Raw genomic sequence first — 21,809 nt, 5'->3', positions numbered from 1 at the left:
CCCCTGTGGGAATGCACTCGAAATGGTGACATGTTGCTTACTGGTAGCTGCTAAGGAGTACCATGGGAGAGGGCACTTACAGGGAAGGGTTCAGCACCCTCCTGGATGACAAAGCCCTCAATGACGTGGGTGAGGACCTGGGGCTTGACGATGGCCTGGGGTGGCTTGTTCTCTCCATTCTGGGGGGTGCTGCCGGTCACAGTGGGTGCCTCGTTCTCATTTCCTGATGTCATGGCTGGGGGTGGTGTCTCAGGTGCAGCATTCAACCTCTTGGTAGTAGGGACTCCTGCCAATGACAAAACAAAGCAGTAGTTAACACATTGCATAATTTTCAATTATGTGGCCAAAGTGTGTACTCAATTTTTTATAGTAGATTAATTTGATTAATTTCACTTTAATTATGCTCAAATATTTATTCAGATTATGTAGTTAACGTTCTCTGCTGTACAGTCGTTTTAGTACTCAAGCAAATTTGCATCATATACTGTATCTATCATCCACCTGCCAAATCATGTGCAAAGGGGTCCACTTCGAATATCAAGTGTTTGTAATATCACTCACTAGACGCGTATTATAGTTACTAATGTAAATTGATTACGATATCAAAATATGAAGAGAAAACAAACGGCTGTCAAAAGTAATTCGAGTCCAAAACATCGCTCATTTTTGACCGGTCGACCACTAGTTTGCAATTTTCAAAGCAAAAACACGTATGGCTACGGTAAACGAGTAACGTTAGTAGTTAGCGATGAATGAAAACAGCAGACGATTCGGTAGCTACTTGCAACAATGATAAACATTTTCAAAGTACTGCAAAAGTTAAACTGTCCCATATCAAAAGTGAAATAACAAGAACTCGCTCACCAAACGTATTCCTGCCCGCTTCACTTGCGCTTTAATCCGATTCAATACAAAAACGCGCTGTCGAGCGAGAATCCAGTCAACTGTACAAAGCAGGCAAGACAGAGCGGAGACGCTCGCTCGACCCAGCCCTGCTCGAATTGTGAGAGGCAGGCAGAGCTGAAGAATGAAATACTTGAATAAGGTACCGCCCTTTTTTTCTCTCTCCATAGACAGGTACTCTGCTCATATATACTCAGCAAAAAAAAATAAAAAGAAACGACCCTTTTTCAGGACCCTGTCTTTCAGAGATAATTTGTAAAAATCCAAATAACTTCACAGATCTTAACTGTAAAGGGTTTAAACACTGTTTCCCTTGCTTGTTCAATGAACCATAAACAATTAATGAACATGCACCTGTGGAATGGTTCTTAAGACACTAAATTAGGCAATTAAGGTCACAGTTATAAAAACTTAGTACACTGAAGAGGCATTTCTACTGACTCAAAAAAACACCAAAAGAAAGATGCCCAGGGCCCCTGCTCATCTGTGTGAAGGTGGCTTAGGCATCCTGCAAGGATGCATGAGGACTGCAGATGTGGCCAGGGCAATACATTTCAATGTCTGTACTGTGAAACGCCTAAGACAGAGCTACAGGGAGACAGGACGGACAGCTGATCGTCCTCGTAGTGGCAGACCACGTGTAACAACACCTGCACAGGATCGGTACATCCGAACATCACACCTGCGGGACAGTTACAGAATGGCAACAACAACTGCCCGAGTTACACCAGGAACGCACAATCCCTCCATCAGTGCTCAGACTGTCCACAATAGGTCGAGAGAGGCTGAACTGAGGGCTTGTAGGCCTGTTGTAAGGCAGGTCCTCACTAGACATCACCGGCAACAACGTCGCCTATGGGCACAAACCCAGCGTCGCTGGACCAGACAGACTGGCAAAAAGTGCTCTTCACTGACGAGTCGCGGTTTTGTCTCACCAGGCGTGATGGTCGGATTCGCGTTTATCGTCGAAGAAATGAGCGTTACACCGAGGCCTGTACTCTGGAGCGGGATCGATTTGGAGGTGGAGGGTCCGTCATGGTCTGGGGTGGTGTGTCACAGCATCATCGGACTGAGCTTGTTGTCGTTGCAGGCAATCTCAACGCAGTACGTTATAGGCAAGACATCCACCTCCCACTTGTGGTACCCTTCCTGCAGGCTCATCCTGACATGACCCTCCAGCATGACAATGCCACCAGCCATACTGCTCGTTCTGTGTTTAAATTCCTGCAAGACAGGAATGTCAGTGTTCCGCCATGGCCAGCGAAGAGCCCTGAGCATGTCTGGGACTTGTTGGATCGGAGGGTGAGGGCTGGGGTCATTCCCCCCAGAAATTTCTGGGAACTTGCAGGAGCCTTGGTGGAAGAGTGGGGTAACATCTCACAGCAAGAACGGGGAAATCTGGTGCAGTCCATGAGGAGGAGATGCACTGCAGTACTTAATGCCGCTGGTGGCCACATCAGATACTAACTGTTACTTTTGACCCCCTCTTTGTTCAGGGACACATTATTCCATTTCTGTTAGTCACATGTCTGTGGAACTTGTTCAGTATATGTCTCAGTTGTTGAATTTTGTTATGTTCATACAAATATTTACACATGTTAAGTTTGCTGAAAATAAATGCAGTTGACAGTGAGAGGACGTTTCTTTTTTTCTTTTCTTGAGTTTACTATTCAATTTCCACACATTAAAATAGAAACACTTCACTTAATGTTGACATATACATTTCTGGTTCTTCTCACATCTATAATCTTAGCCCTGAAAATTCATAGGTCTCAAATCTATCTGAATAACTGCTGGCATACAGGAACCACTATACAAATGTAGGTCTTGTGGCCCAATGTTGCAGACAATTCTTGCAAACCATTTCTCTTTATATGGCAACATACTATACTGCACATTTCTTGGTATGTCTGTCGAAAGATGCACAATAAATACCATGGACTCCATTAAAACCAGGAGCAGTTAGCTATTCTGTAACTTTGGGATATGTTCAACCACTCAGCAGGCTCTGAATGTGTTGCAATCTGTTCCAAGCAGACAGCCAGTGGTCTTGCAGGCCTTACCGCTCTATTTTTAGACATCAAAGATAACTGTATGTTTATTTTGAACAAGTGGAGCACCTCAACTATGCATTCACACCCAAGCATAAAAAAAGAGCCTTGTGGGTTTACATTTTTCATTTTTATAAGACAAGTAGCAATAAAAATGAAAGCTCTTAATATAATCTGCATGTTCAGCATTTTGAATGGGCCTTAGTGTGCGAGTGTAAGACTACCATCATAAAACACAGATTATTTTCCATTTGAGTGAAAGATAGATGGATAGATACACACATTTTCCTGACCACGATAATTTGACACATCTATCATTTAACTTTCCTTGACTGGAACACTGTTCACTTCTCCTCAATGGTCCCATTGGGGATGATCAGACAAAATTCTTCACCCTGACTCAAAACGACGAGCACAGCTTACAATAAATAATAAGACAACAGATCTGCCTCCACACCTGGAGAGCAGTACATAGCAGAGCGACTGATCTTTGGTCTGGTTCTCCAAGGTTGTAATTGGTTGCAAATATGATATGACAACAATAGACCCCTAGTTACAGTTCTGCCTCTAGGCAACATAACTAAGAAAGTGGGTGATAAAAACTTGTTAACTTATTAAAACCAAAAGTCCTGTTACCTTGTGGTTGGCTGATGGGCATAACTGGGTCAGTCTTGGGCTGCTCTGCTGGCTTGGTGGCTTGTGGTGGAGACGGGGCAGAGGGGGTAAATGGGGTGGGCTGCTGCTCTACACTGGGAGTTGGGCAGAGCTCCCTGACCACCAATGACTTTGGCTTCTCCTGTCCTTTACTGTCCTGAACCAATCGGGAAGCCTGGGAGCCCGTAATAGAATAGAGGAGAGAAGGGAGAAAGAGTTTAGTGAAACACAATATTTGACTATTGATTAGAAATTAATGATATAATGTATTTTGTTTACTGATTCATTGTATATTGTGAGAGAGTGATCCTCTTCCATTTCCATACTTCTTGTTGTTACTGCTGTGTACTCACCTGTGAGAGTGCTGGTTGTATCTGGAGGTTGATGGCTGTGAGTTGCACTGGCTGGGCTTTGGTCTGGCTCAGGCTGGAGTGGAGAGCATGTGGGCTGATGGTGGAGTGGAAGATGGTTGCCTGCTGGCTGGGTGTAGAGGGCTGGTGGTGAGAGGCAGGCTTGGGCAGCACAGGGACAGGGCCTGCCTGGCTGGGGGACTGGGTGACCAGGGAGGGAGTCTGCAGGTGGGGTTGGATGGAGGCAGTCTGCAGTAGCTGTCCCTGGGTCCTCTGGGAAGCATGGGTCTGCTGGATCACAAACTGCTGTTGCTTATGCTGATGGACCAGGGAGTGGGAAGGGTGTATCTGGGTGTATGCTGGAACAGAAATCGAGAAATAGGATACATAAAAAATCTGACAGTTAAGTCTGTACACAAAAGGAAAATGGACTCTACCTAACTCAAAAAACAATTGAAGAGTGGAATAATGTTTTGTTTCTTTACTCTCCTTTGCCATTAGTAGACCTACTGTTGGCAAAATGTAACATCAAAGAGCACAAGACAGACTTGCCCTAAACCGTTGTCAAGGTTTTGACCAGACATTACTCACTAATGTCTCCAAAGGGTCTATCATCACCTGACAGGGTTTTTGCTGACAAAATTACAACCAGGACCCATATCTTCCCAGAACCAATCAAATACTGTCATTTAGTGAAAAGTGCTCTACACACCAACAGAGTAGCCCCAGGCCAGACATGTGCAGGAGGAAAGCAAGAGTGCAATATAATAAAATAAAAAATGTTTAGCAGACGCTCTTATCCAAAGCGATTTAAAGGAACAATTAGGGTTAAGTGCCTTGCCAAGGGCACATAGACATTTTTTTTTTTCCGGCTCCGGGATTCAAACCAGTGACCTTTCGGTTACAGGCTCAACGCTCTTAACTGCTAGGCTACCTGCCACCCCGGGCCAGACAGATGCAGGAAGAAAGCAAGAGGGTAATAAGAAGCCAATAATCTATGACATGCTGTATGTAGTCATCTGTGAATCAATCCCCCAAACCTTCAGTTTCCCAAGCAATTTTCCCTAGGAAACAATGAGGTTGGATCTGGCCCTCATCATTACTGAAATATAGAGAAAGGGTTGTAAATGCATCATCTCTCCTAGGAGCTGTTAAGCTGTTTGTCTCAGGAGTAAGCCCTATGGTCTTACAGTAGCTTTATGATTTTAGTAAACTAAAGGTGTCTAACATTAACCTTTGTGGATCTCTTTTGATTATGGATTGATGCCAAATATATAAGGGTCCCACCCCTTATCTGTATATTTTGTGTGGGATAGGCTCCATCTGGTCTGAATGTTTCTCTGTAACCACAGTCTCTACCCTGCTGTGAAAATAGAGACCTTTCCATCCGGCAGAATTGCATGTCATTAGTTATTTATACCACAGGATCTGCTGGAAAGTGTTTGATTTTCACACGGCAAAACTCTATGTAAACCACAGCATGTGGTTAGCTATGGTTTCACTAAGTACAGGGTAAAGACCGACATCTTCCAGAAAGTATTATGATAAAAGCCCTGGACGGATACTCTCAATTACATGATAACACAGTAAAGTGTTACATTACATGATAACACAGTAAAGTGTTACATTACATGATAACACAGTAAAGTGTTACATTACATGATAACACCTACCACCCAGCCCTCATTAAGGATAAATAGAAAACAGAGGTTGTATAATAATGACTATCAATTCAGCAAATAGACCTAGCTAGCCCTTGTGTGAACAGATGAGTGGATTTCCCAACCGGTGCTCACCGGATACAAGAAACAGGAATCAGAGTCCTGCTTGACAGCTTTTTCAAGCATTTTAATGAGTAACAGAGAAATGTCTTGGAAGGAGAGAAAGGGGGATTCATTGAAATGCCTTTCTCCCTCAAGGCCTTGGGATTAAGGAGTGGAATGACTCAGTCCAGACCCCCCTCTATGGCCCCACTACGCTACCACTCCCCCATGCCTGTGTGTTGTTTCAGGATGTCTAGAGGAAATGTTTCAACAGCAGATCTTGGAAAATCCCTGAGTTTCTGCAATCGACTGCTGCTGCTTTAGTTTAGAAACCTCACCCACACATCAGTGTAAATCACTTTACACACATCTTAACACAACTTGAGAAAAACTACTCATTGGCCAGCTTATTAGGTACACCTGTCTAGTACCGTGTCGGACCAACCTGTTGCCATGAAGGGATGCACCTGGTCAGCAACAATGTTCAGATATGCTGTGGCGTTGCTCAATTGGTATCAAGAGACCTAACGTGTGCCAGGAAAACATTCCCAACACCATTACACCACCACCGTTGACACCAGGCAGGATGGGGCCATGGACTCATGGTGCTTATGCCGAATCCTGACTGCCATCAGCATGACACAACAGGAACCGGGATTTGTCGGCCCAGGCAATGTTTTTCCACTCCTCAATTGTCCAGTGTTAGTGATCTCTTGCTTCTTCTTGTTTTTAGCTGATAGAAGTGGAAACAGGTGTGGTCGTCTGCTGCAATAGCCCATCCGTGACTAGGACCGACGAGTTGTGCGCTCCGAGATGCCATTCTGCACACCGCTGTTGTAATTTGCCTGTTTGTGGCCTGCCTGTTTGCTTGCACAATTCTTGCCATTCTCCTTTGACGAGCTGTTTTCGCCCACAGGACTGCAGCTGATTGGATGTTTTTTTTATTTGTCGCACTATTCTTGGGGAAACCCTAGACACCATCATGCTCGAAAAGCCCAGGAGGCCAGACCTTTCTGAGATACTGTAACCGGCGCGCCTAGCACCGAAGATCATACCACGCTCAGTCGCTTAGGTCAGTTTTCCCCATTCTAACGTTCAATCGAACAGTAACTGAATGCCTCGATGCTTGTCTGCCTACTTTATATAGCAAACCACGGCCACATGATTCACTGTCTGTAGGACCGAAACCATTTTTATGAACAGGGTGAGGTGCCTAATAAACTGTGTACATGTCAAACATATCTATACTAATTGTGTTTTAAGTGCTTGTTAAAAGGAGTAAGTAATGGAGATTCTATGTATGGGTACATGGAAGCACTCAAGGCCTTGGTGAATTAACAGAGAATGGGGAGATCCTTTCAGGTGTACTACACTCAGTCCAAACACATAAACAGATGCTTAGCTAAAAACCAACTTAAAGCTATGCTTCAAATCACAAAGACAACTGAAGAGAAGACTTGACACCAGGGCCAGATTTCTTTGTTGAAAAAAATGAAAACCACAGTGCAGTTAGCAGGGGCATAGAACTAGACTGTTAGTCTGGAAGGTAGTCTTTGTGGGGTTTGATGCGGTGCTGTTCTGTGGGTGTAGTAGGGTGCTGGGAAGACTTGTCTGCCAAGGAGGAGGTGATGAAAAGACTAAAGTACACAATGAACAGAACAGCTGCTTCCAGCCAATCCCTATTCAAGGGAAAACGAGCTCCTGTCTGTGGTAGGAATAGCAGACACACTGCTGCTCCCACAAGATCTGCTCTCTTCTTCTCTCCGATGGCTCAATTACTACTCGGTCCTAAAATAGACGGCAACACAAACTAGGCCTATTCCTATGCTGTGTTCTCTCACAGCATGTTGAAAGTAAAACTGCTTTCGACATTTGTTATGTAGCCTATTATTATTATTATTATTGAGGGGTAGATTGGACTTGTGTTTCATTGAAGTATTTCCATCTTCAAAATTACAAAATTCTGTTGCCTAACAGAATAAAGGCATCCGCATGCTTCAGAACCGAAATAGTTTGGAAAAGTTTGTGCATGTTACGACAACATTTTGTGACGTTTTGGTCTTTTTCCTTCGGCTGTTCAGGCACACACATCTTTCTGGAGGCAAGCCGAAATTCGGAGCCGAAATCTAAGCCCCGTCGTCGGTGATTGGTCAACAGTAGGGATTCTTCAATCGTCTTTGTTGTCATTCAACAAAGAGACCACTTGTTTTCATGCACATTTTTTATAGAGAAATACTGCACCAAGCATCTTAAGTTAGATGTAAAATTGTGGGACTAAGATCTCCTCGGCAAAAACGTAAATTCATGACAGATTTCTTGCGTTATCATAGATTAATTCAGAGGGAAGTGTATACTGGCTACGGTGTCTCAAAAGGGACAAAAAGTACTATTGACACTTTTCCCCTCATTTTTCAAGCAAAGGATTTTTTAAGGGGGTATGTGATCACACTCGTTCGGTTCGACTAGCCGACTTCGGCTAGCCGAACTGAGGCATGCAGATACCTTAGAGTCCATTGAAGAACCAACATATATAATGAATGACCCAGTTGATGCCAGTGCATATAGAATAAGATGGTAGAGCAGGGACTTATCGCAGGGGTATCCTTCATTCCAATAAGTAGCCCATACTAGAGAAATGTGAAGTTTGCTAATATAGGTGATCGTTAATGGGACAATTGATGGCTACAACCATCAAACTTGTAATATTAGTTTAAAGGATCATTTAAAACAAATGTGGTGCACATTAATGTTATAAACTTATTGTTCTATTTATCACATCAACTCAGGCTATGGATTTTTGTCACCCAGCTGTATAAATTGAAGCTTCTTATCCAACCCTAAACCCCAGTCCACCGGGCAGGCACCACTGCTGCTACCCCATCTCCCTCTTGTCTCATCCACTGTGAACTGACAGAATACTTCTCACATCCCCAGGGCACACCTGTCTGTTCCCCATGGCCACTGCCATGGCAACCCATGTTAATTTTATAAGTGTATGTAGCCAGATTCATCCTTCCTTTAGTTTAATCAGAATCCATTACTTAAACAAAGCGAGACAAAGACACAGTTGTGCAGTCGCACGCTCAGCTAATCCATCCAGTCTGGCGTACGGCACAACACACAAAATTAACCCATGCAGTGCTTAGCACACGCACTCTCTCACACACATAATCTGTTCAACTGCTGGCATATACACAGCCATTCTCTGTGACAAAACCACCCAGCTGCTGACTTTCAGTCACACAATAAGTGGTCTAAAAAGATGCATCTGTGGCACAGAGTAGGTGTTGGGCGGTATCCAGATTTTCATACAATTTCTGTACCGTATATGGTATTACCGGGAGTGCACACAAGGGGCGTTATTTCTTTTTTTTACACACAAAACAATTTAGGCAACAGGGAGCTCGATCCAGGGGGGGATTGAATGTCTCTGCTGTAACGAATAAGCTTTATCTTGACATCTAGCCACTTGACATCTAGCTAGCTTACTACAAACAGTCACAGGGGCAGTGTATTCAGTGTCATCAAGGAGCTCAGCAAAATGATGCCTTCTCACAACAGCCAGTGGATTTAGTGATGCTGGACAAAAAAACAATACATAATTTCAGCAAACCTGCCTAAATCTCCAAGCGGGGAATGGGTCAACTTCATGAAATAATATGAAAGCCAGTGTCTGTAGAAGCTAGTGAATGTTGGGTTGATACATACCTGGAGTGCTGAGAGGCTGGCCACTCAAAGCTGTGATGCTGCGACTCATGTTTATAGCGCACACCTCTGTCACAATGCTCTCCCCCTTCTTGCTCCCATCTAAGGGGACGTCGGATGAGCTGCCCTTCCCCCCAGAGCCCCGGCTCCCCTGGCTGGGGTTTTTGAGCAGGGGAGAGGGCTGGATGGCGACAGGGGTCTGCTTTAGGCTGAGGGCCTGGAGGTTGTGTGTTTGAAAGGAGGACATGGACGCCCCCTGCTGGCTACGGATAGCCAGGTTCTGGACCTGAAAAGACACAGAGGTCAGGTGCTGGAGGCAATGACACATGGCCTGGGGCAAGAGAGGTGGGGTGCCCCACAGTCAAGTGTCTCCAGAATTAGTGAGAAATGCACTTTTTTAGACTGAATTAGTTATCACAGCATAACTGTAAACATAATGCATCTGCTATCCACCTGTATGAATTATAGTTCACTGTGCTGATATTACATGCCATCTAGTGCAGTTACTACAGCAACTCTGTGTGTATGGTATTAGCCTATAGTTGAGATAATAATAGGGTACCTGTGAGGGGGCAGACTGTTGTCCAGAGGACTGCGTGGAGCTCTCAGACTGGACTGCAGTCACTGTGGCCGTAGGTGTGAAGATGAGCTGGGGGGACAAAGGAACAGCACGGCCTAGGCTCCTAGCTACTTGCACAAGGTTGCTTTGCTGTGCCTGAAAATCACACACCAACATACAGTACCAGTAAAAAGTTTGGACACACCTACTCATTGGGATGTTCTTTACTTTTACTATTTTCTACACTGCAGAATAATAGCAAAGACATCAAAACTATGAAATCATGTAGTAACCAAAAAAGTGTTAAACAAATTTGAGATTCTTCAAAGTAACCACCGCCTTGATGACAGCTTTGCACTCTTGGCATTCTCTCAACCAGCTTCATGAGGTAGTCACCTGGAATGCATTTCAATTAACATGTGTGCACTGTTAAAAGTTAATTGTTGATTTTCTATCCTTCTTAATGAATTTGAGACAATCAGTTGTGTTGTGACAAGGTAGGGGTGGTATACAGAAGATGGCCCTATTTGTTAAAAGACGAAGTCCAAAGTATGTCAAGAACAGTTCAAATAAGCAAAGGGAAACGACAGTCTATCATTACTTTAAGACATGAAGGTTAGTCAATGCGGAACATTTCAAGAACCTTGAAAGTTTCTTCAAGTGCAGTCGCAAAAACCATCAAGCGCTATGATGAAACTGGCTCTCATGACAGGAAGACACAGAGTTACCTCTGCTGCAGAGGATAGGTTAACTGCACCTCAGATTGCAGCCCAAATAAATGCATCACAGAGTTCAAGTAACAGACAATTCAACATCAACTGTTCATAGGAGACTGCGTGAATCAGGCATTCAAGGTCGAATTGCTGCAAAGAAACCACTACTAAAGGACACCAATAATAAGAAGCGACTTGCTTGGGTCAAGAAACACAAGCAATGGACATTAGACCAGTGGAAATCTGTCCTTTAGTATGAGTCCAAATGTGAGATTTTTGGTTCCAACCACCGTGTCTTTGTGAGAAGCAGACTAGATGAACAGATGATGGTTCCCACCATGGAGCATGGAGGAGGAGGTGTGGTGGGGGTGCTTTGCTGGTGACACTGTGTGATTTATTTAGAATTTAAGACACACTTAACCAGCATGGCTACCACAGCATTATGCAGCGATACACCATCCCATCATTTTTTTTTCACAGGACAATGACCCATAAAACACTTCCAGTCTGTGTAATGGCAATTTGACCAAGAAAGAGAGGAATGGAGTGCTGCATCAGATGACCTGGCCTCCACAATCACCCGACCTCAACCCAACTGAGATGGTTTGGGATGAGTTGGACCGCAGAGTGAAGGAAAAGCAGCCAACAACTGCACAGCATATGTGGGAACTCCTTCAAGACTGTTGGAAAAGCATTCCTCATGAAGCTGGTTGAGAGAATGCCAACAGTGTGCAAAACTGTCATCAAGGCAAAAGGTGTCTACTTTAAAGAATCTCAAATATATTTTGATTTGTTTAAATTTTGGGGGGTTATTACACAATTCCATGTGTTATTTTCTAGTTTTGATGTCTTCACTATTATTCTACAACGTAGAAAATAGTAAAAATAAAGAAAAACCTTTGAATGAGGAGGTGTCCAAACTTTTGACTGGTACTGTATATGTAGACAATTCCTCCATGGGTTTGGGCACAGAAAAGAATACTGTAAGCAGCTGGTTTTTCTCTGTCACTTTCTTTCACACTCACTCTCCCCATGCATCATCTGTCCAAAACTCTTTAAAAAATGTGAAGTAATCAGACTGAATTGATTCAGTTTGAGATGCAGGACAACCTTCCTACTACACTCCTTCCAACAGTGGTGACACAAACAGCACACACAAACACTTCCATCACACTAAGCCTCCAGAGGTTTGGCTAAGCCAGCTAGTGTGTGCAAGTGGGCATGCTCCTGGGGATTTACCATCTGGGCACGCAGGTACATATGAGCCTGACTGGCAGTGAGGGTGGTGGGGCTGGACGTGCTGCCCAGGAGCACGGCCTGCTGGGAGATGCTGCCGGCTGGGGCGGAGCTAACACTCTGGGTTCGGCTGATCAGCTGGGCTGCAGCCGGGGACGTGGTCAGGTTAATCTGGGGAAAGGACAGAGAAGACAGAAAGGATTACAGAACATCACCAACAACAAAAACATTACACATCTATGAACCCGGCCCCTAAGTTACTAGACATGACTCACTGCACTCACTGTGGCCTGGGATGATCCTGTTTGCTGGGATGAAGTGCCATTTTGGGTGGAGCTCTGCCTTCCTGCCGCAATACTGGCCTGTGGCATGACAGGTGAGAACAGTTAGGGGATCAACACTTACAGTATATTTCTCTTAATCTGAAGATAACTTCAGAACCCTAACCCCAGCACTGACCTTATCTCACGTCTTTGTTAAAATCCTAACACAGCTTGTTGGCGGCCTGTTTAATTCGCCAGTTTAACAGTCTCTTGTGTCTCCAGTGCTCACCTGCTGTACGGCGGCTAGGCTCTGGAGCTGTGCATTGCTCAGGTGCTGCTGCTGGAGGGCTGCTGTCTGCAGCATGAGGTGCTGCTGCTGCGCTGCGTACATCTGCTGCAGGTACTGCGCAGCCGTGTTGGGCTGCCGGTGCAATGCCTGCTGGATCACCTTAAGTACACATGGAGAAAGAGACAGGTTGGGGTAACATTCTCAACAACAGGCTCTAAAAAGGACTTTTACTGGGTTGGAGTAATGCTCTGAAAACAATAAGTCCCAATTGCACTGTTTTTACTGAGCCATTGAAAAGCAGGTATGGGAGATTCCTAAGGTATATTGGTCCCCGTTGCAAAATGTGCTTCTCATGTAGGGAGAACAGCCTCACTCCTGCACATTGTAATGGACTTATTTGCATCCTATGCTCACCCTTATGGCCTTGAGCACATATTTTCTTCAATCTTCATGATACATTTTTTTTAATTTTTTACCCCTTTTCCTCCCCAATTTCGTGGTATCCAATCCAAGCTACTATCTTGTCTCATCGCTACAACTCCCGTACGTGCTTGGGAGAGACGAAGGTTGAAAGTCATGCGTCCTCCGATACACAACCCAACCAGCCGCACTGCTTCTTAACACAGCGCGCCTCCAACCCGGAAGCCAGCCGCACCAATGTGTCGGAGGCTACACCGTGCACCTGGCAACCTTGGTTAGCGCGCACTGCGCCCGGCCCGCCACAGGAGTCGCTGGTGCGCGATGAGACAAGGACATCCCTACCGACCAAGCCCTCCCTAACCCGGACGACGCTAGGCCAATTGTGCGTTGCCCCACGGACCTCCCGGTCGCGGCCGGTTACAACAGAGCCTGGGCGCGAACCCAGGGACTCTGATGGCACAGCTGGCGCTGCAGAAAAGAGGGCGGAGATTGTGATGAACATCCATTCACTTCTCTCTTATTGAGCCCAAATGACAAGCCTTGCACTGTTAAGTAGGCCGGTAGTGACAATGCTGCTAGTTCCCTACGGGCAGATGAGCGCATGCATTAGAAAGAAAGGATAGAAGAGACCTAAGATCTGTCAGTCACCCTTTAAGAGGAGGTTAAACTGAGAGCCTAATCCAAGCTGGGTTTCACATTGGTCAATGGTCAAATAGCAGAGGACAGAGCCTGGAACCATAGAAACCCTGATCTGCTGTCGTCAGTAATGATAGATTACATGATGCCAGTGTACTACATCAAATAACAATGCGAAAACATTATTAAATTGCACCTTTGTCTAAATGTAATAATAGTTTTCTTGTTTATTATAAGCATTGTAGTAAATTCCATAGTGAGCTTAGTACAATACTGGCCGATGTACAGTGCATGCATGGTTTAACCAGCAGATGGCAGTAGGGCAATGACAATTTCATTATTGCAGGGAACGCAAATGGTGAAAACGGTTTATGCAAAACATGTGTATGTGGGTGTGTGTCACACTGGACTGGCATGTTTTTTTTTTACCCTGAAGTTTACCTGAACCGTCTGCCTGTCAGGAATCCCGCTGTACACAGAGATCTGAGGCACAGCCTGTCTTCCTGTGCTGTTGCTGCTGGTGGTAGTGCTGCTACTGGTCGTACTGGTACTGGTGGCAGTGGCTCCAGTGCTGCTGGCACTAGAGGCTGGAGGCCCCTGCTCAATGTCCATGGTGCCCTCTCCTCGTTTGGCCCTTCCCCTGCTGCCCTTTGGACAAGCTCTCCTGAACCTACAAGACAGGAAACAGGGACGTTAAAATGAAGCCATAGGGCTCAGACATATTGGGCCATGTTCATGACAGTCACTATGTAAGCCCACTCAGTATAACTTAAGAAAGCATCCCTAAAGCCTATAAGCATGTATAAGAATGACATTACGCTCCTAAGGCGATATACAATGTATCATTGTGTATACATACTTGTCTTATTTCAGTATGTGCTAAAATGAGACAGAATGGGTTATTTACAGGTGCAGGAATGCAGGATGTCCATATAACATTAGTGAATGACGAAAATACCAAACTATGTACACAAAACAAAAAGGAAATTGAGTTACAAATATGTTTTTGCTGAATTAACTTTAAGATCCCTAGATGGCTAAATACAAATGCATAAGCGACATGGCACAGCTTACAATGACATTGTTCATTAGGAATATAGCCCCTCTTTGTTTCACAACCTCAGCAGACTGAAAACAATTCAATTGCCTATCCCTTCCCTGAACAATGCCTCTTGGTCCAATAAAAGGGGTAAATTAAACTCAGACTTCAAAACAGGTGAGCTTCAAGTATCTCAATTTTAATTATAAACATTAAATTGTAAACAGGAAATATCTCAATGTAGAGCTAATATTTAGACCTTCAGTATTCATATTTACCAATACACATTCAATAAACATAACTGCCTGAATATGACCTGCCCATATTTTTATTTAGCTAGCTAATGTTCTTTATACTGTGTAACATCGTTGTTAATGTCTAATGTCGCTATGAAGGCCAAGCAGAATTTGACACAAAATGTCTAAAGGGAACGTATTATTAAAGACTTTCCAAAAGTGGATCTGTTGTTGACCCACTTCTTCTGTTTACCTCATGTCAAAATAAAACAGACCCACAATAATCCAACAGACACACGTTTGGAAAGTATTTTTATTAATATGTTCCTTTAGATATTTTGTCTCCAATTCCCCGGTTATAAGGACCAACCATCCAGACCACCGGCAGAGTAAGTTGAAATTGAATTTTATATAACTTCTGGCTTCCTGCCGTCTGTTAAGGTTTTTTTGCAACCCAATTCCCAACAACGCTAGTGTCAATATACCAGCGTTGCTAAAAGCATCTTGCAAGGGTGATGATATGCATACTTGGCCTGCATAGCGATTTTACACATTAACATGGTGTTACACAGTATCAAGAACACTAGCTAGCTAAATAAAAAATGAGCAGGTCATATTCAGGTCCATGAATGGGGAATAGAGGAGAATGAGTAAGTTAGGAAACTAGATAACTAGCTGGCTGCAGTCCACATCGTTACAGGCCCCATCACACTCAGGCGTGATGCACCGATGCTATCTCTTGGACATCAGCACGCAAAAAGCTATTGTCAAAACAGGAAAGCTAGCTTCACGTCCACTGTGTCACGAATGTTGAATACAATTCCACTTGAACTTATTCCGCCGATTGCCATGCGGTTGGTTCTTCTATAGGGTGGAATTTGACAAAATAACCAAAGGAACTTAAATAAACGTGGGTTTGCAGCAGGTGCATTGCATATCACCTACTCTCTGCTTCAACACATGTCAAAATAAAAGTAATGCACGTGCTCCTTATGTGCGCAAGCAAGCGATAATTTGTGGGGGACTTTTACTTTGACAGAGGAAGAGAGTGCAGCAGACCCACGTTTGGAAAGTTGGTTTATTATTATGTTCCTTTGGATATTCTATCTCAAATTCCGACCTATATAAGAACCAACCCCATGGACAATAGGCAACTTAATCAGACAGGGGACGTGTAGGTTTTCATCAATACAAATGCCCGTAACTATCACACCATGCGTGAGCTCTCTGGTGAATGAAGGCCGTTTTGTTTTTGTATTGAAATTCATAACAGAGAAGAGGAACTGAGTTTCAAGGGCCTTTTAAAAATAAACTAACCCCACGCCATTCTCAGATTACCACAACAATAGCCCACTTAATTCAACATGTCTAATGGTGAGCATTAAATCCAATTTGGTAGTGGCAGAAAAATAAAAGTTCTGAAAGATAATGAATTCCAGTGACATATTTAAGTGAAAAAAGGGTGTATCTAATCACAGCTTGACTGACAACATAAGGACTTAAATGACAGTTAAAGTACACCTATACTGTATCTACTCCAATCACTCTTTTATTAGACTTTTGGCTGCTGAACCCTTTCTGTCTTCAATCTTCAACATGTGAGAATGAACAGATTAGTAGTTGACTCTAGAGCATCCCAGTGATTGACGTCACCCTAGTGCTCTGCTGCCCCATTAGCAGAGGAAGTGAGGTTCAGTAGACTGAGCAGATGAGATGGATGGGCTGAGAGAGCAGAACAGCTGACGGGGTTAAGAACGCTGGGAGGAAGGTGGACTGGGAAAGAGAGAACCTAGGGATGAGATTGAGTTTTTGGAATGTATTGTGGATTTTGACTGTGTGAGTGGTTGGGGGAGGGTTGTGATGGAAATCATTTAATAAGATCTTTAACATCGATGCTGCAATTCCTAAGCTATTTTCTCTCCCCTCCTTTTAATTCTACTTTCAGTGGTTCAGGCATAGCTGTAGCATACAGTGCACTGTAGGTTAAGAAACATTGAGTGATGGCAAACCTCGCCTTGTTCCACCATAAGGTCTGGTACTGTGTATTACAACCTCATGCACAACCAGACGAACTCCAACACACAGCATCATACAGTTACTGGTTACCCATGGCTATACAATACAAAAGCATTATGCTGCCAAAAATTCCAATCATTGAGAGCATTATTTCACATCTGGATGTACCCCCTATAATTAAGGCTGCTCCAGAGAGAGAGTTATGCCTGACATCTAGTCTGGTTACACAGGGATTTTGGATCGAACAAAGCATTGTTCTCTTCATCATGGTGTAGGGAACAGCCTCGGACTTATTGCCTTTTCTGGCAAACCTGCTGCCCCTGTCTCTCCAAGAGGAATCACTCATCCATCAGTCATGGAACCCTACTCCCCCACAACTGGCAGGCAGCAGGAATCCTGTACTGGGTCGCATTGGTGAGAGCACAGGGCTAAACTAGGAGTGGGCTGTATCGCACACCAAGTCTCTAGACACAGAGATATAACAAATATGCTATTGGATTCATAGGCTTGCTCTTGTCATTCCAGACCAAAATGAGAGTCTGGTGTCAATTTGCATTTGTCTCTACAGAGCTAAGAGTGCAGTAAGAGCAGTAGCCCCCATCACTTATCGAGGACCAGGACGGTTTGTGTTGACACAAATTATTTATATTTATATATATACACACACACACACACACACCACAAAATGCATTAGTCAAATTATCAGGATCAATATAGTAAAAGAGCACAGCTAATGTACATCAATGGCTTTTAGAAAGGCTTTAAGGGGTGCTGCAGAGACAACGCCCCCAATGCTCCTACCTCCTCTGGGCCCCCCAGCGTGTTGCGGGAGTGTGATGCCCCATCCCCCGGGACCCTGGTCCTGTAGGATGCTGCTCCTCTTTGTCTGCCTATGTCTGTGTGGTGGATTCAAACATTAGCCTCTCTCTCTCTCTCTATCCCCTACTAACACTCTGCTCCCCATCCCAACATCAACACAGACACAGCCTGCCAACCAGGCCTTCCTCCTGATTATGAGGTATCCTAGCGACAGTCAACTGGGTGCCTATGGAATCCCAGTGCAGTGCAGTATGCTGATTGGTCAGAAGGACCCTCTCTAATGAAGATGGTGATAATGATTTCACCCTCTACCCTCCCCCTGCCAGAATACTGAATATGGTAGCATGAAGCCTCGGCCATATAATAGCCAAACCATCACCAAAATCATATTGGATAAGCACAAAACTAAATCTGTAAATGTATAGAGCTATCTATTTATTTTAGAGAAAATGTTATTCAATCTGTTATTATTGCATTAGAACTTTAGTTAGGCTATAACATATCAGTCTATAAGCATACATTGTAGTCTACACATGAACATTCAGGATAGGGTCATATACAATGCCTTCGGAAAGTATTCAGACCCCTTGACTTTTTCCATATTTTGTTACGTTTCAGCCTTATTATAAAATGTATTAAATATATTTTTTCTTCATAATTTACACATAACACCCCATAATGACAAAGCGAAAACAGGTTTTTAAAACAGAAATACCTTTACATAAGTATTCAGACCCTTTGCTATGAGACTCGAAATTGAGCTCATGTGCATCCTGTTTCCATTGATCATCCTTGAGATGTTTCTACAACTTGATTGGACTCCACCTGTGGTAAATTCAATTAATTGGACTGGATTTGGAAAGGCACACACCTGTCTATGTAAGGTCCCACAGTTGACAGTGCATGTCAGAGCAAAAACCAAGCCATGAGGTCGAAGGAATTGTCCGTAGAGCACCGAGACAGGATCGTGTCGAGGCACAGATCTGGGGAAGGGTACCAAAAATATTTCTGCAGCATTGAAGGTCCCCAAAACACAGTGGCCTCCATCAATCTTAAATTGAAGAAGTTTGGAACCACCAAGACTCTTCCTAGGGCTGGCCGCCCGGCCAAACTGGGCAATCGGGGAGAAGGGCCTTGGTCAGGGAGGTGACCAAGAACCCGATAGTCACTGACAGAGCTCTAGAGTTCCTCTGTGGAGGAGAATCTTTCAGAAGGACAACCATCTCTGCAGCACTCCACCAATCAGGCCTTTATGGTAGAGTGCCCAGACGGAAGCCACTCCTCAAAAAACGCCTGCTTGGAGTTTGCCAAAAAGGCACCTAAAGACTCAGACAATGAGAAACAAGATTCTTTGATCTAATGAAACCAAGATTGAACTCTTTGGCCTGAATGCCAAGTGTCACGTCTGGAGGAAACCTGGCACCATCCCTACGGTGAAGCATGGTGGTGTCTGCATCATGCTGTGTGGATGTTTTTCCACAGGCAGGGACTGAGAGACTAGTCAGGCAAAGATGAACAGAGCAAAGTACAGAGAGATCCTTGATGAAAACCTGCTCCAGAGTGCTCAGGACCTCAGCTGGGGTGAAGGTTCACCTTCACACAGTACAACGACCCTAAGCACACAGCTAAGACAACGCAGGAGTGGCTTCAGGACAAGTCTGAATGTCCTTGAGTGGCCTAGCCAGAGACTGGATCGAACATCTCTGGAGAGACCTGAAAATAGCTGTGCAGCAACACTCCCAATCCAACCTGACAGAGCTTGCGAGGATCTGCTGAGAGGAATTGGTAGAAACTCCCCAAATACAGGTGTGCCAAGCTTGTAGCGTCATACCCAAGAAGCCTCGAGTCTGTAATCGTTGCCAAAGAAACTTCAACAAAGTGCTGAGTAAAGGGTCTGAATACTCATGTACAGTTGACATACACCTTAGCCATATACATTTAAAACCTCTTGGAACTACCCATCCCGGATCCGGGAGAATTGTCAGCAACTACACTAATTAGCATAGCACAACGGTCAAATAATCTCACTAGAAAATATTCATATTCATGAAATCACAAGTGAAATATAGCGAAACACAGCTTAGCCTTTTGTTAATCACCCTGTCGTCTCAGATTTAGATTTTTTTTTAGTTTAATACAGTTTAATATTTTTGTCCAGAGGACATTTCTCCAAAAAGACAGATTTTTGTCCCCATTTGCAGTTGCAAACCATAGTCTGGTTTTTTTATGGCGGTCTTGGAACAGTGGTTTCCTCCTTGCTGAGCGGCCTTTCAGGTTATGTCGATATAGGACTCGTTTTACTGTGGATATAGATACTTTTGTACCCGTTTCCTCCAGCATCTTCACAAGGTCCTTTGCTGTTGTTCTGGGATTGACTTGCACTTTTCGCACCAAGGTACGTTCATCTCTAGGAGACAGAACGCGGCTCCTTCCTGAGCAGTATGACAGCTGCGTGGTCCCATGGTGTTTATACTTGTGTACTATTGTTTGTACAGATGAACGTGGTACCTTCAGGAGTTTGGAAATTTCTTCCAAGGATGAACCAGACTTGTGGAGGTCAACAATTCTGTTTGAGGTCTTGGCTGATTTCTTTTGATTTTCACCTGATGTCAAGCAAAGAGGCACTGAGTGAAGGTAGGCCTTGAAATTTCCGAGCTGTTTAAAGGCACAGTCAACTTAAGTGTATGTAAACTTCTGACCCACTGGAATTGTGATACAGTGAATTATAAATGAAATAATCTGTCTGTAAACAATTGTTGGAAAAATTACTTGTGTCATGCTTTACAGCTAAAGCATCCTAAAGATTGATTCTATACATCGTTTGACATGTTTCTACGGACTTTAACAGAGCTTTTTCTCATTTTGTCTGCAACTAGTGAACGCGCTAGCGGAACCCCTCAACAACATTCCACTGAAAAGGCAGCGTGCGAAATTCAAAAATATATATTTTTAGAAATATGTAACTTTCACACATTATCAAGTCCAATACAGCAAATTAAAGATAAACATCTTGTTAATCTACCCATCGTGTCCGATTTCAAAAATGCTTCACAGCTAAAGCACAACATGTGATTATGTTAGGTCATAGCCAAGTTGAAAAAACACAGCAATTTTTCCAGCCAAACAGAGTCACAAAAAGCAGAAATATAGATCAAATTAATCACTAACCTTTGATGATCTTCATCAGATGACACTCATAGGACATCATATTACACAATACATGTATATTTTGTTCGATAATGTGCATATTTATTTCCAAAAATCTTAGTTTACATTGGTGCCTTACGTGCAGTAATGTTTTGATTCCAAAACATCCAGTGATTTTGCAGAAATACTCATAATAAACATTTATAAAAGATACTAGTGTTATTCACAGAATTAAAGATAGACTTCTCCTTAATGCAACCGCTGTGTCAGATTTCAAAAAAACTTTACGGAAAAAGCATAATCTGAGAACGGCCCTCAGAACCCAAAACAGCCAGAGGAATATCCACCACTTTGGAATCAACAAAGTTAAAAACAACACCATAAATATTCACTTACCTTTGATGATCTTCATCAGAAGGCACACCCAGGAATCCCAGTTCGACAATAAATTACTGATTTGTTCCATAAAGTTCCATCATTTATGTCCAAATAGCCACTTGTTGTTAGCGTGTTCAGCCCAGCAATCCATCTTCATGAGGTGCAGGCACTTCATCCAGACAAAAACTCGAAAAGTTCCGTTACAGTCCTTTAGAAACATGTCAAACGATGTATGGAATCAATCTTTAGGATGTTTTTAACATAAAACATAAATAATGTTCCAACCGGAGAATTCCTTTGGTCTTCAGAAAAGGACTGGAACGCGAGGTAACTCTGTCGGGAGCGCTCTCTGCCAGACCACTGACTCAAAGAGGTCTCATGAGCCCCTCCTTTATCGTAGAATCCTCATGCAAGTTTAAAAAGACGGTTGACATCTAGTGGAAGCCGTAGGAAGTGCAACTTTATCCATATCTCAATGTGTATTCGGTAGGCCAAGCTTTGAAAAACAACAAACCTCAGATGTCCCACTTCCTGGTTGGATTTTTCTCAGGTTTTCGCCTGCCATATGAGTTCATTCAAACAGTTTTAGAAACTTCAGAGTGTTTTCTATCCAATACTACTAATAATATGCA

At 43.6% G+C, this 21,809-nt stretch overlaps 1 protein-coding gene across 11 annotated transcripts in view; it reads right to left on the bottom strand.

Moving 5' to 3' along the window:
* Nucleotides 1-21,809, bottom strand: part of LOC110494475 (polyhomeotic-like protein 2) — a 45,298-nt gene that overhangs the window by 6,197 nt on the left and 17,292 nt on the right. For 3 of the 11 annotated variants that reach the window (XM_021569572.2, XM_036950538.1, XM_036950533.1), the window contains 9 exons: nt 13,972-14,212; nt 12,487-12,645; nt 12,210-12,296; nt 11,938-12,105; nt 9,989-10,141; nt 9,430-9,712; nt 3,962-4,317; nt 3,591-3,783; nt 81-286 (listed from right to left, as the gene is read on the bottom strand). In XM_021569572.2, coding sequence (XP_021425247.1) covers nt 81-286; nt 3,591-3,783; nt 3,962-4,317; nt 9,430-9,712; nt 9,989-10,141; nt 11,938-12,105; nt 12,210-12,296; nt 12,487-12,645; nt 13,972-14,154 — 1,788 coding nt within the window. In that variant the 5' untranslated portion in view covers nt 14,155-14,212. Of the gene's footprint in view, nt 1-80; nt 287-3,590; nt 3,784-3,961; nt 4,318-9,429; nt 9,713-9,988; nt 10,142-11,937; nt 12,106-12,209; nt 12,297-12,486; nt 12,646-13,971; nt 14,213-17,634; nt 17,803-21,809 lie in introns of those variants that run through there. The other 8 variants (XM_021569573.2, XM_036950535.1, XM_021569574.2 and 5 more) reach the window with 6 other exon arrangements.

The sequence above is a fragment of the Oncorhynchus mykiss genome, chromosome 17, assembly GCF_013265735.2.
Source record: "Oncorhynchus mykiss isolate Arlee chromosome 17, USDA_OmykA_1.1, whole genome shotgun sequence".
In the NCBI taxonomy this organism is placed as follows: Eukaryota; Metazoa; Chordata; class Actinopteri; order Salmoniformes; family Salmonidae; genus Oncorhynchus; species Oncorhynchus mykiss.
Note: the sequence above shows the minus strand (reverse complement) of the source record. Positions and strands in the feature narration are given on the sequence as shown.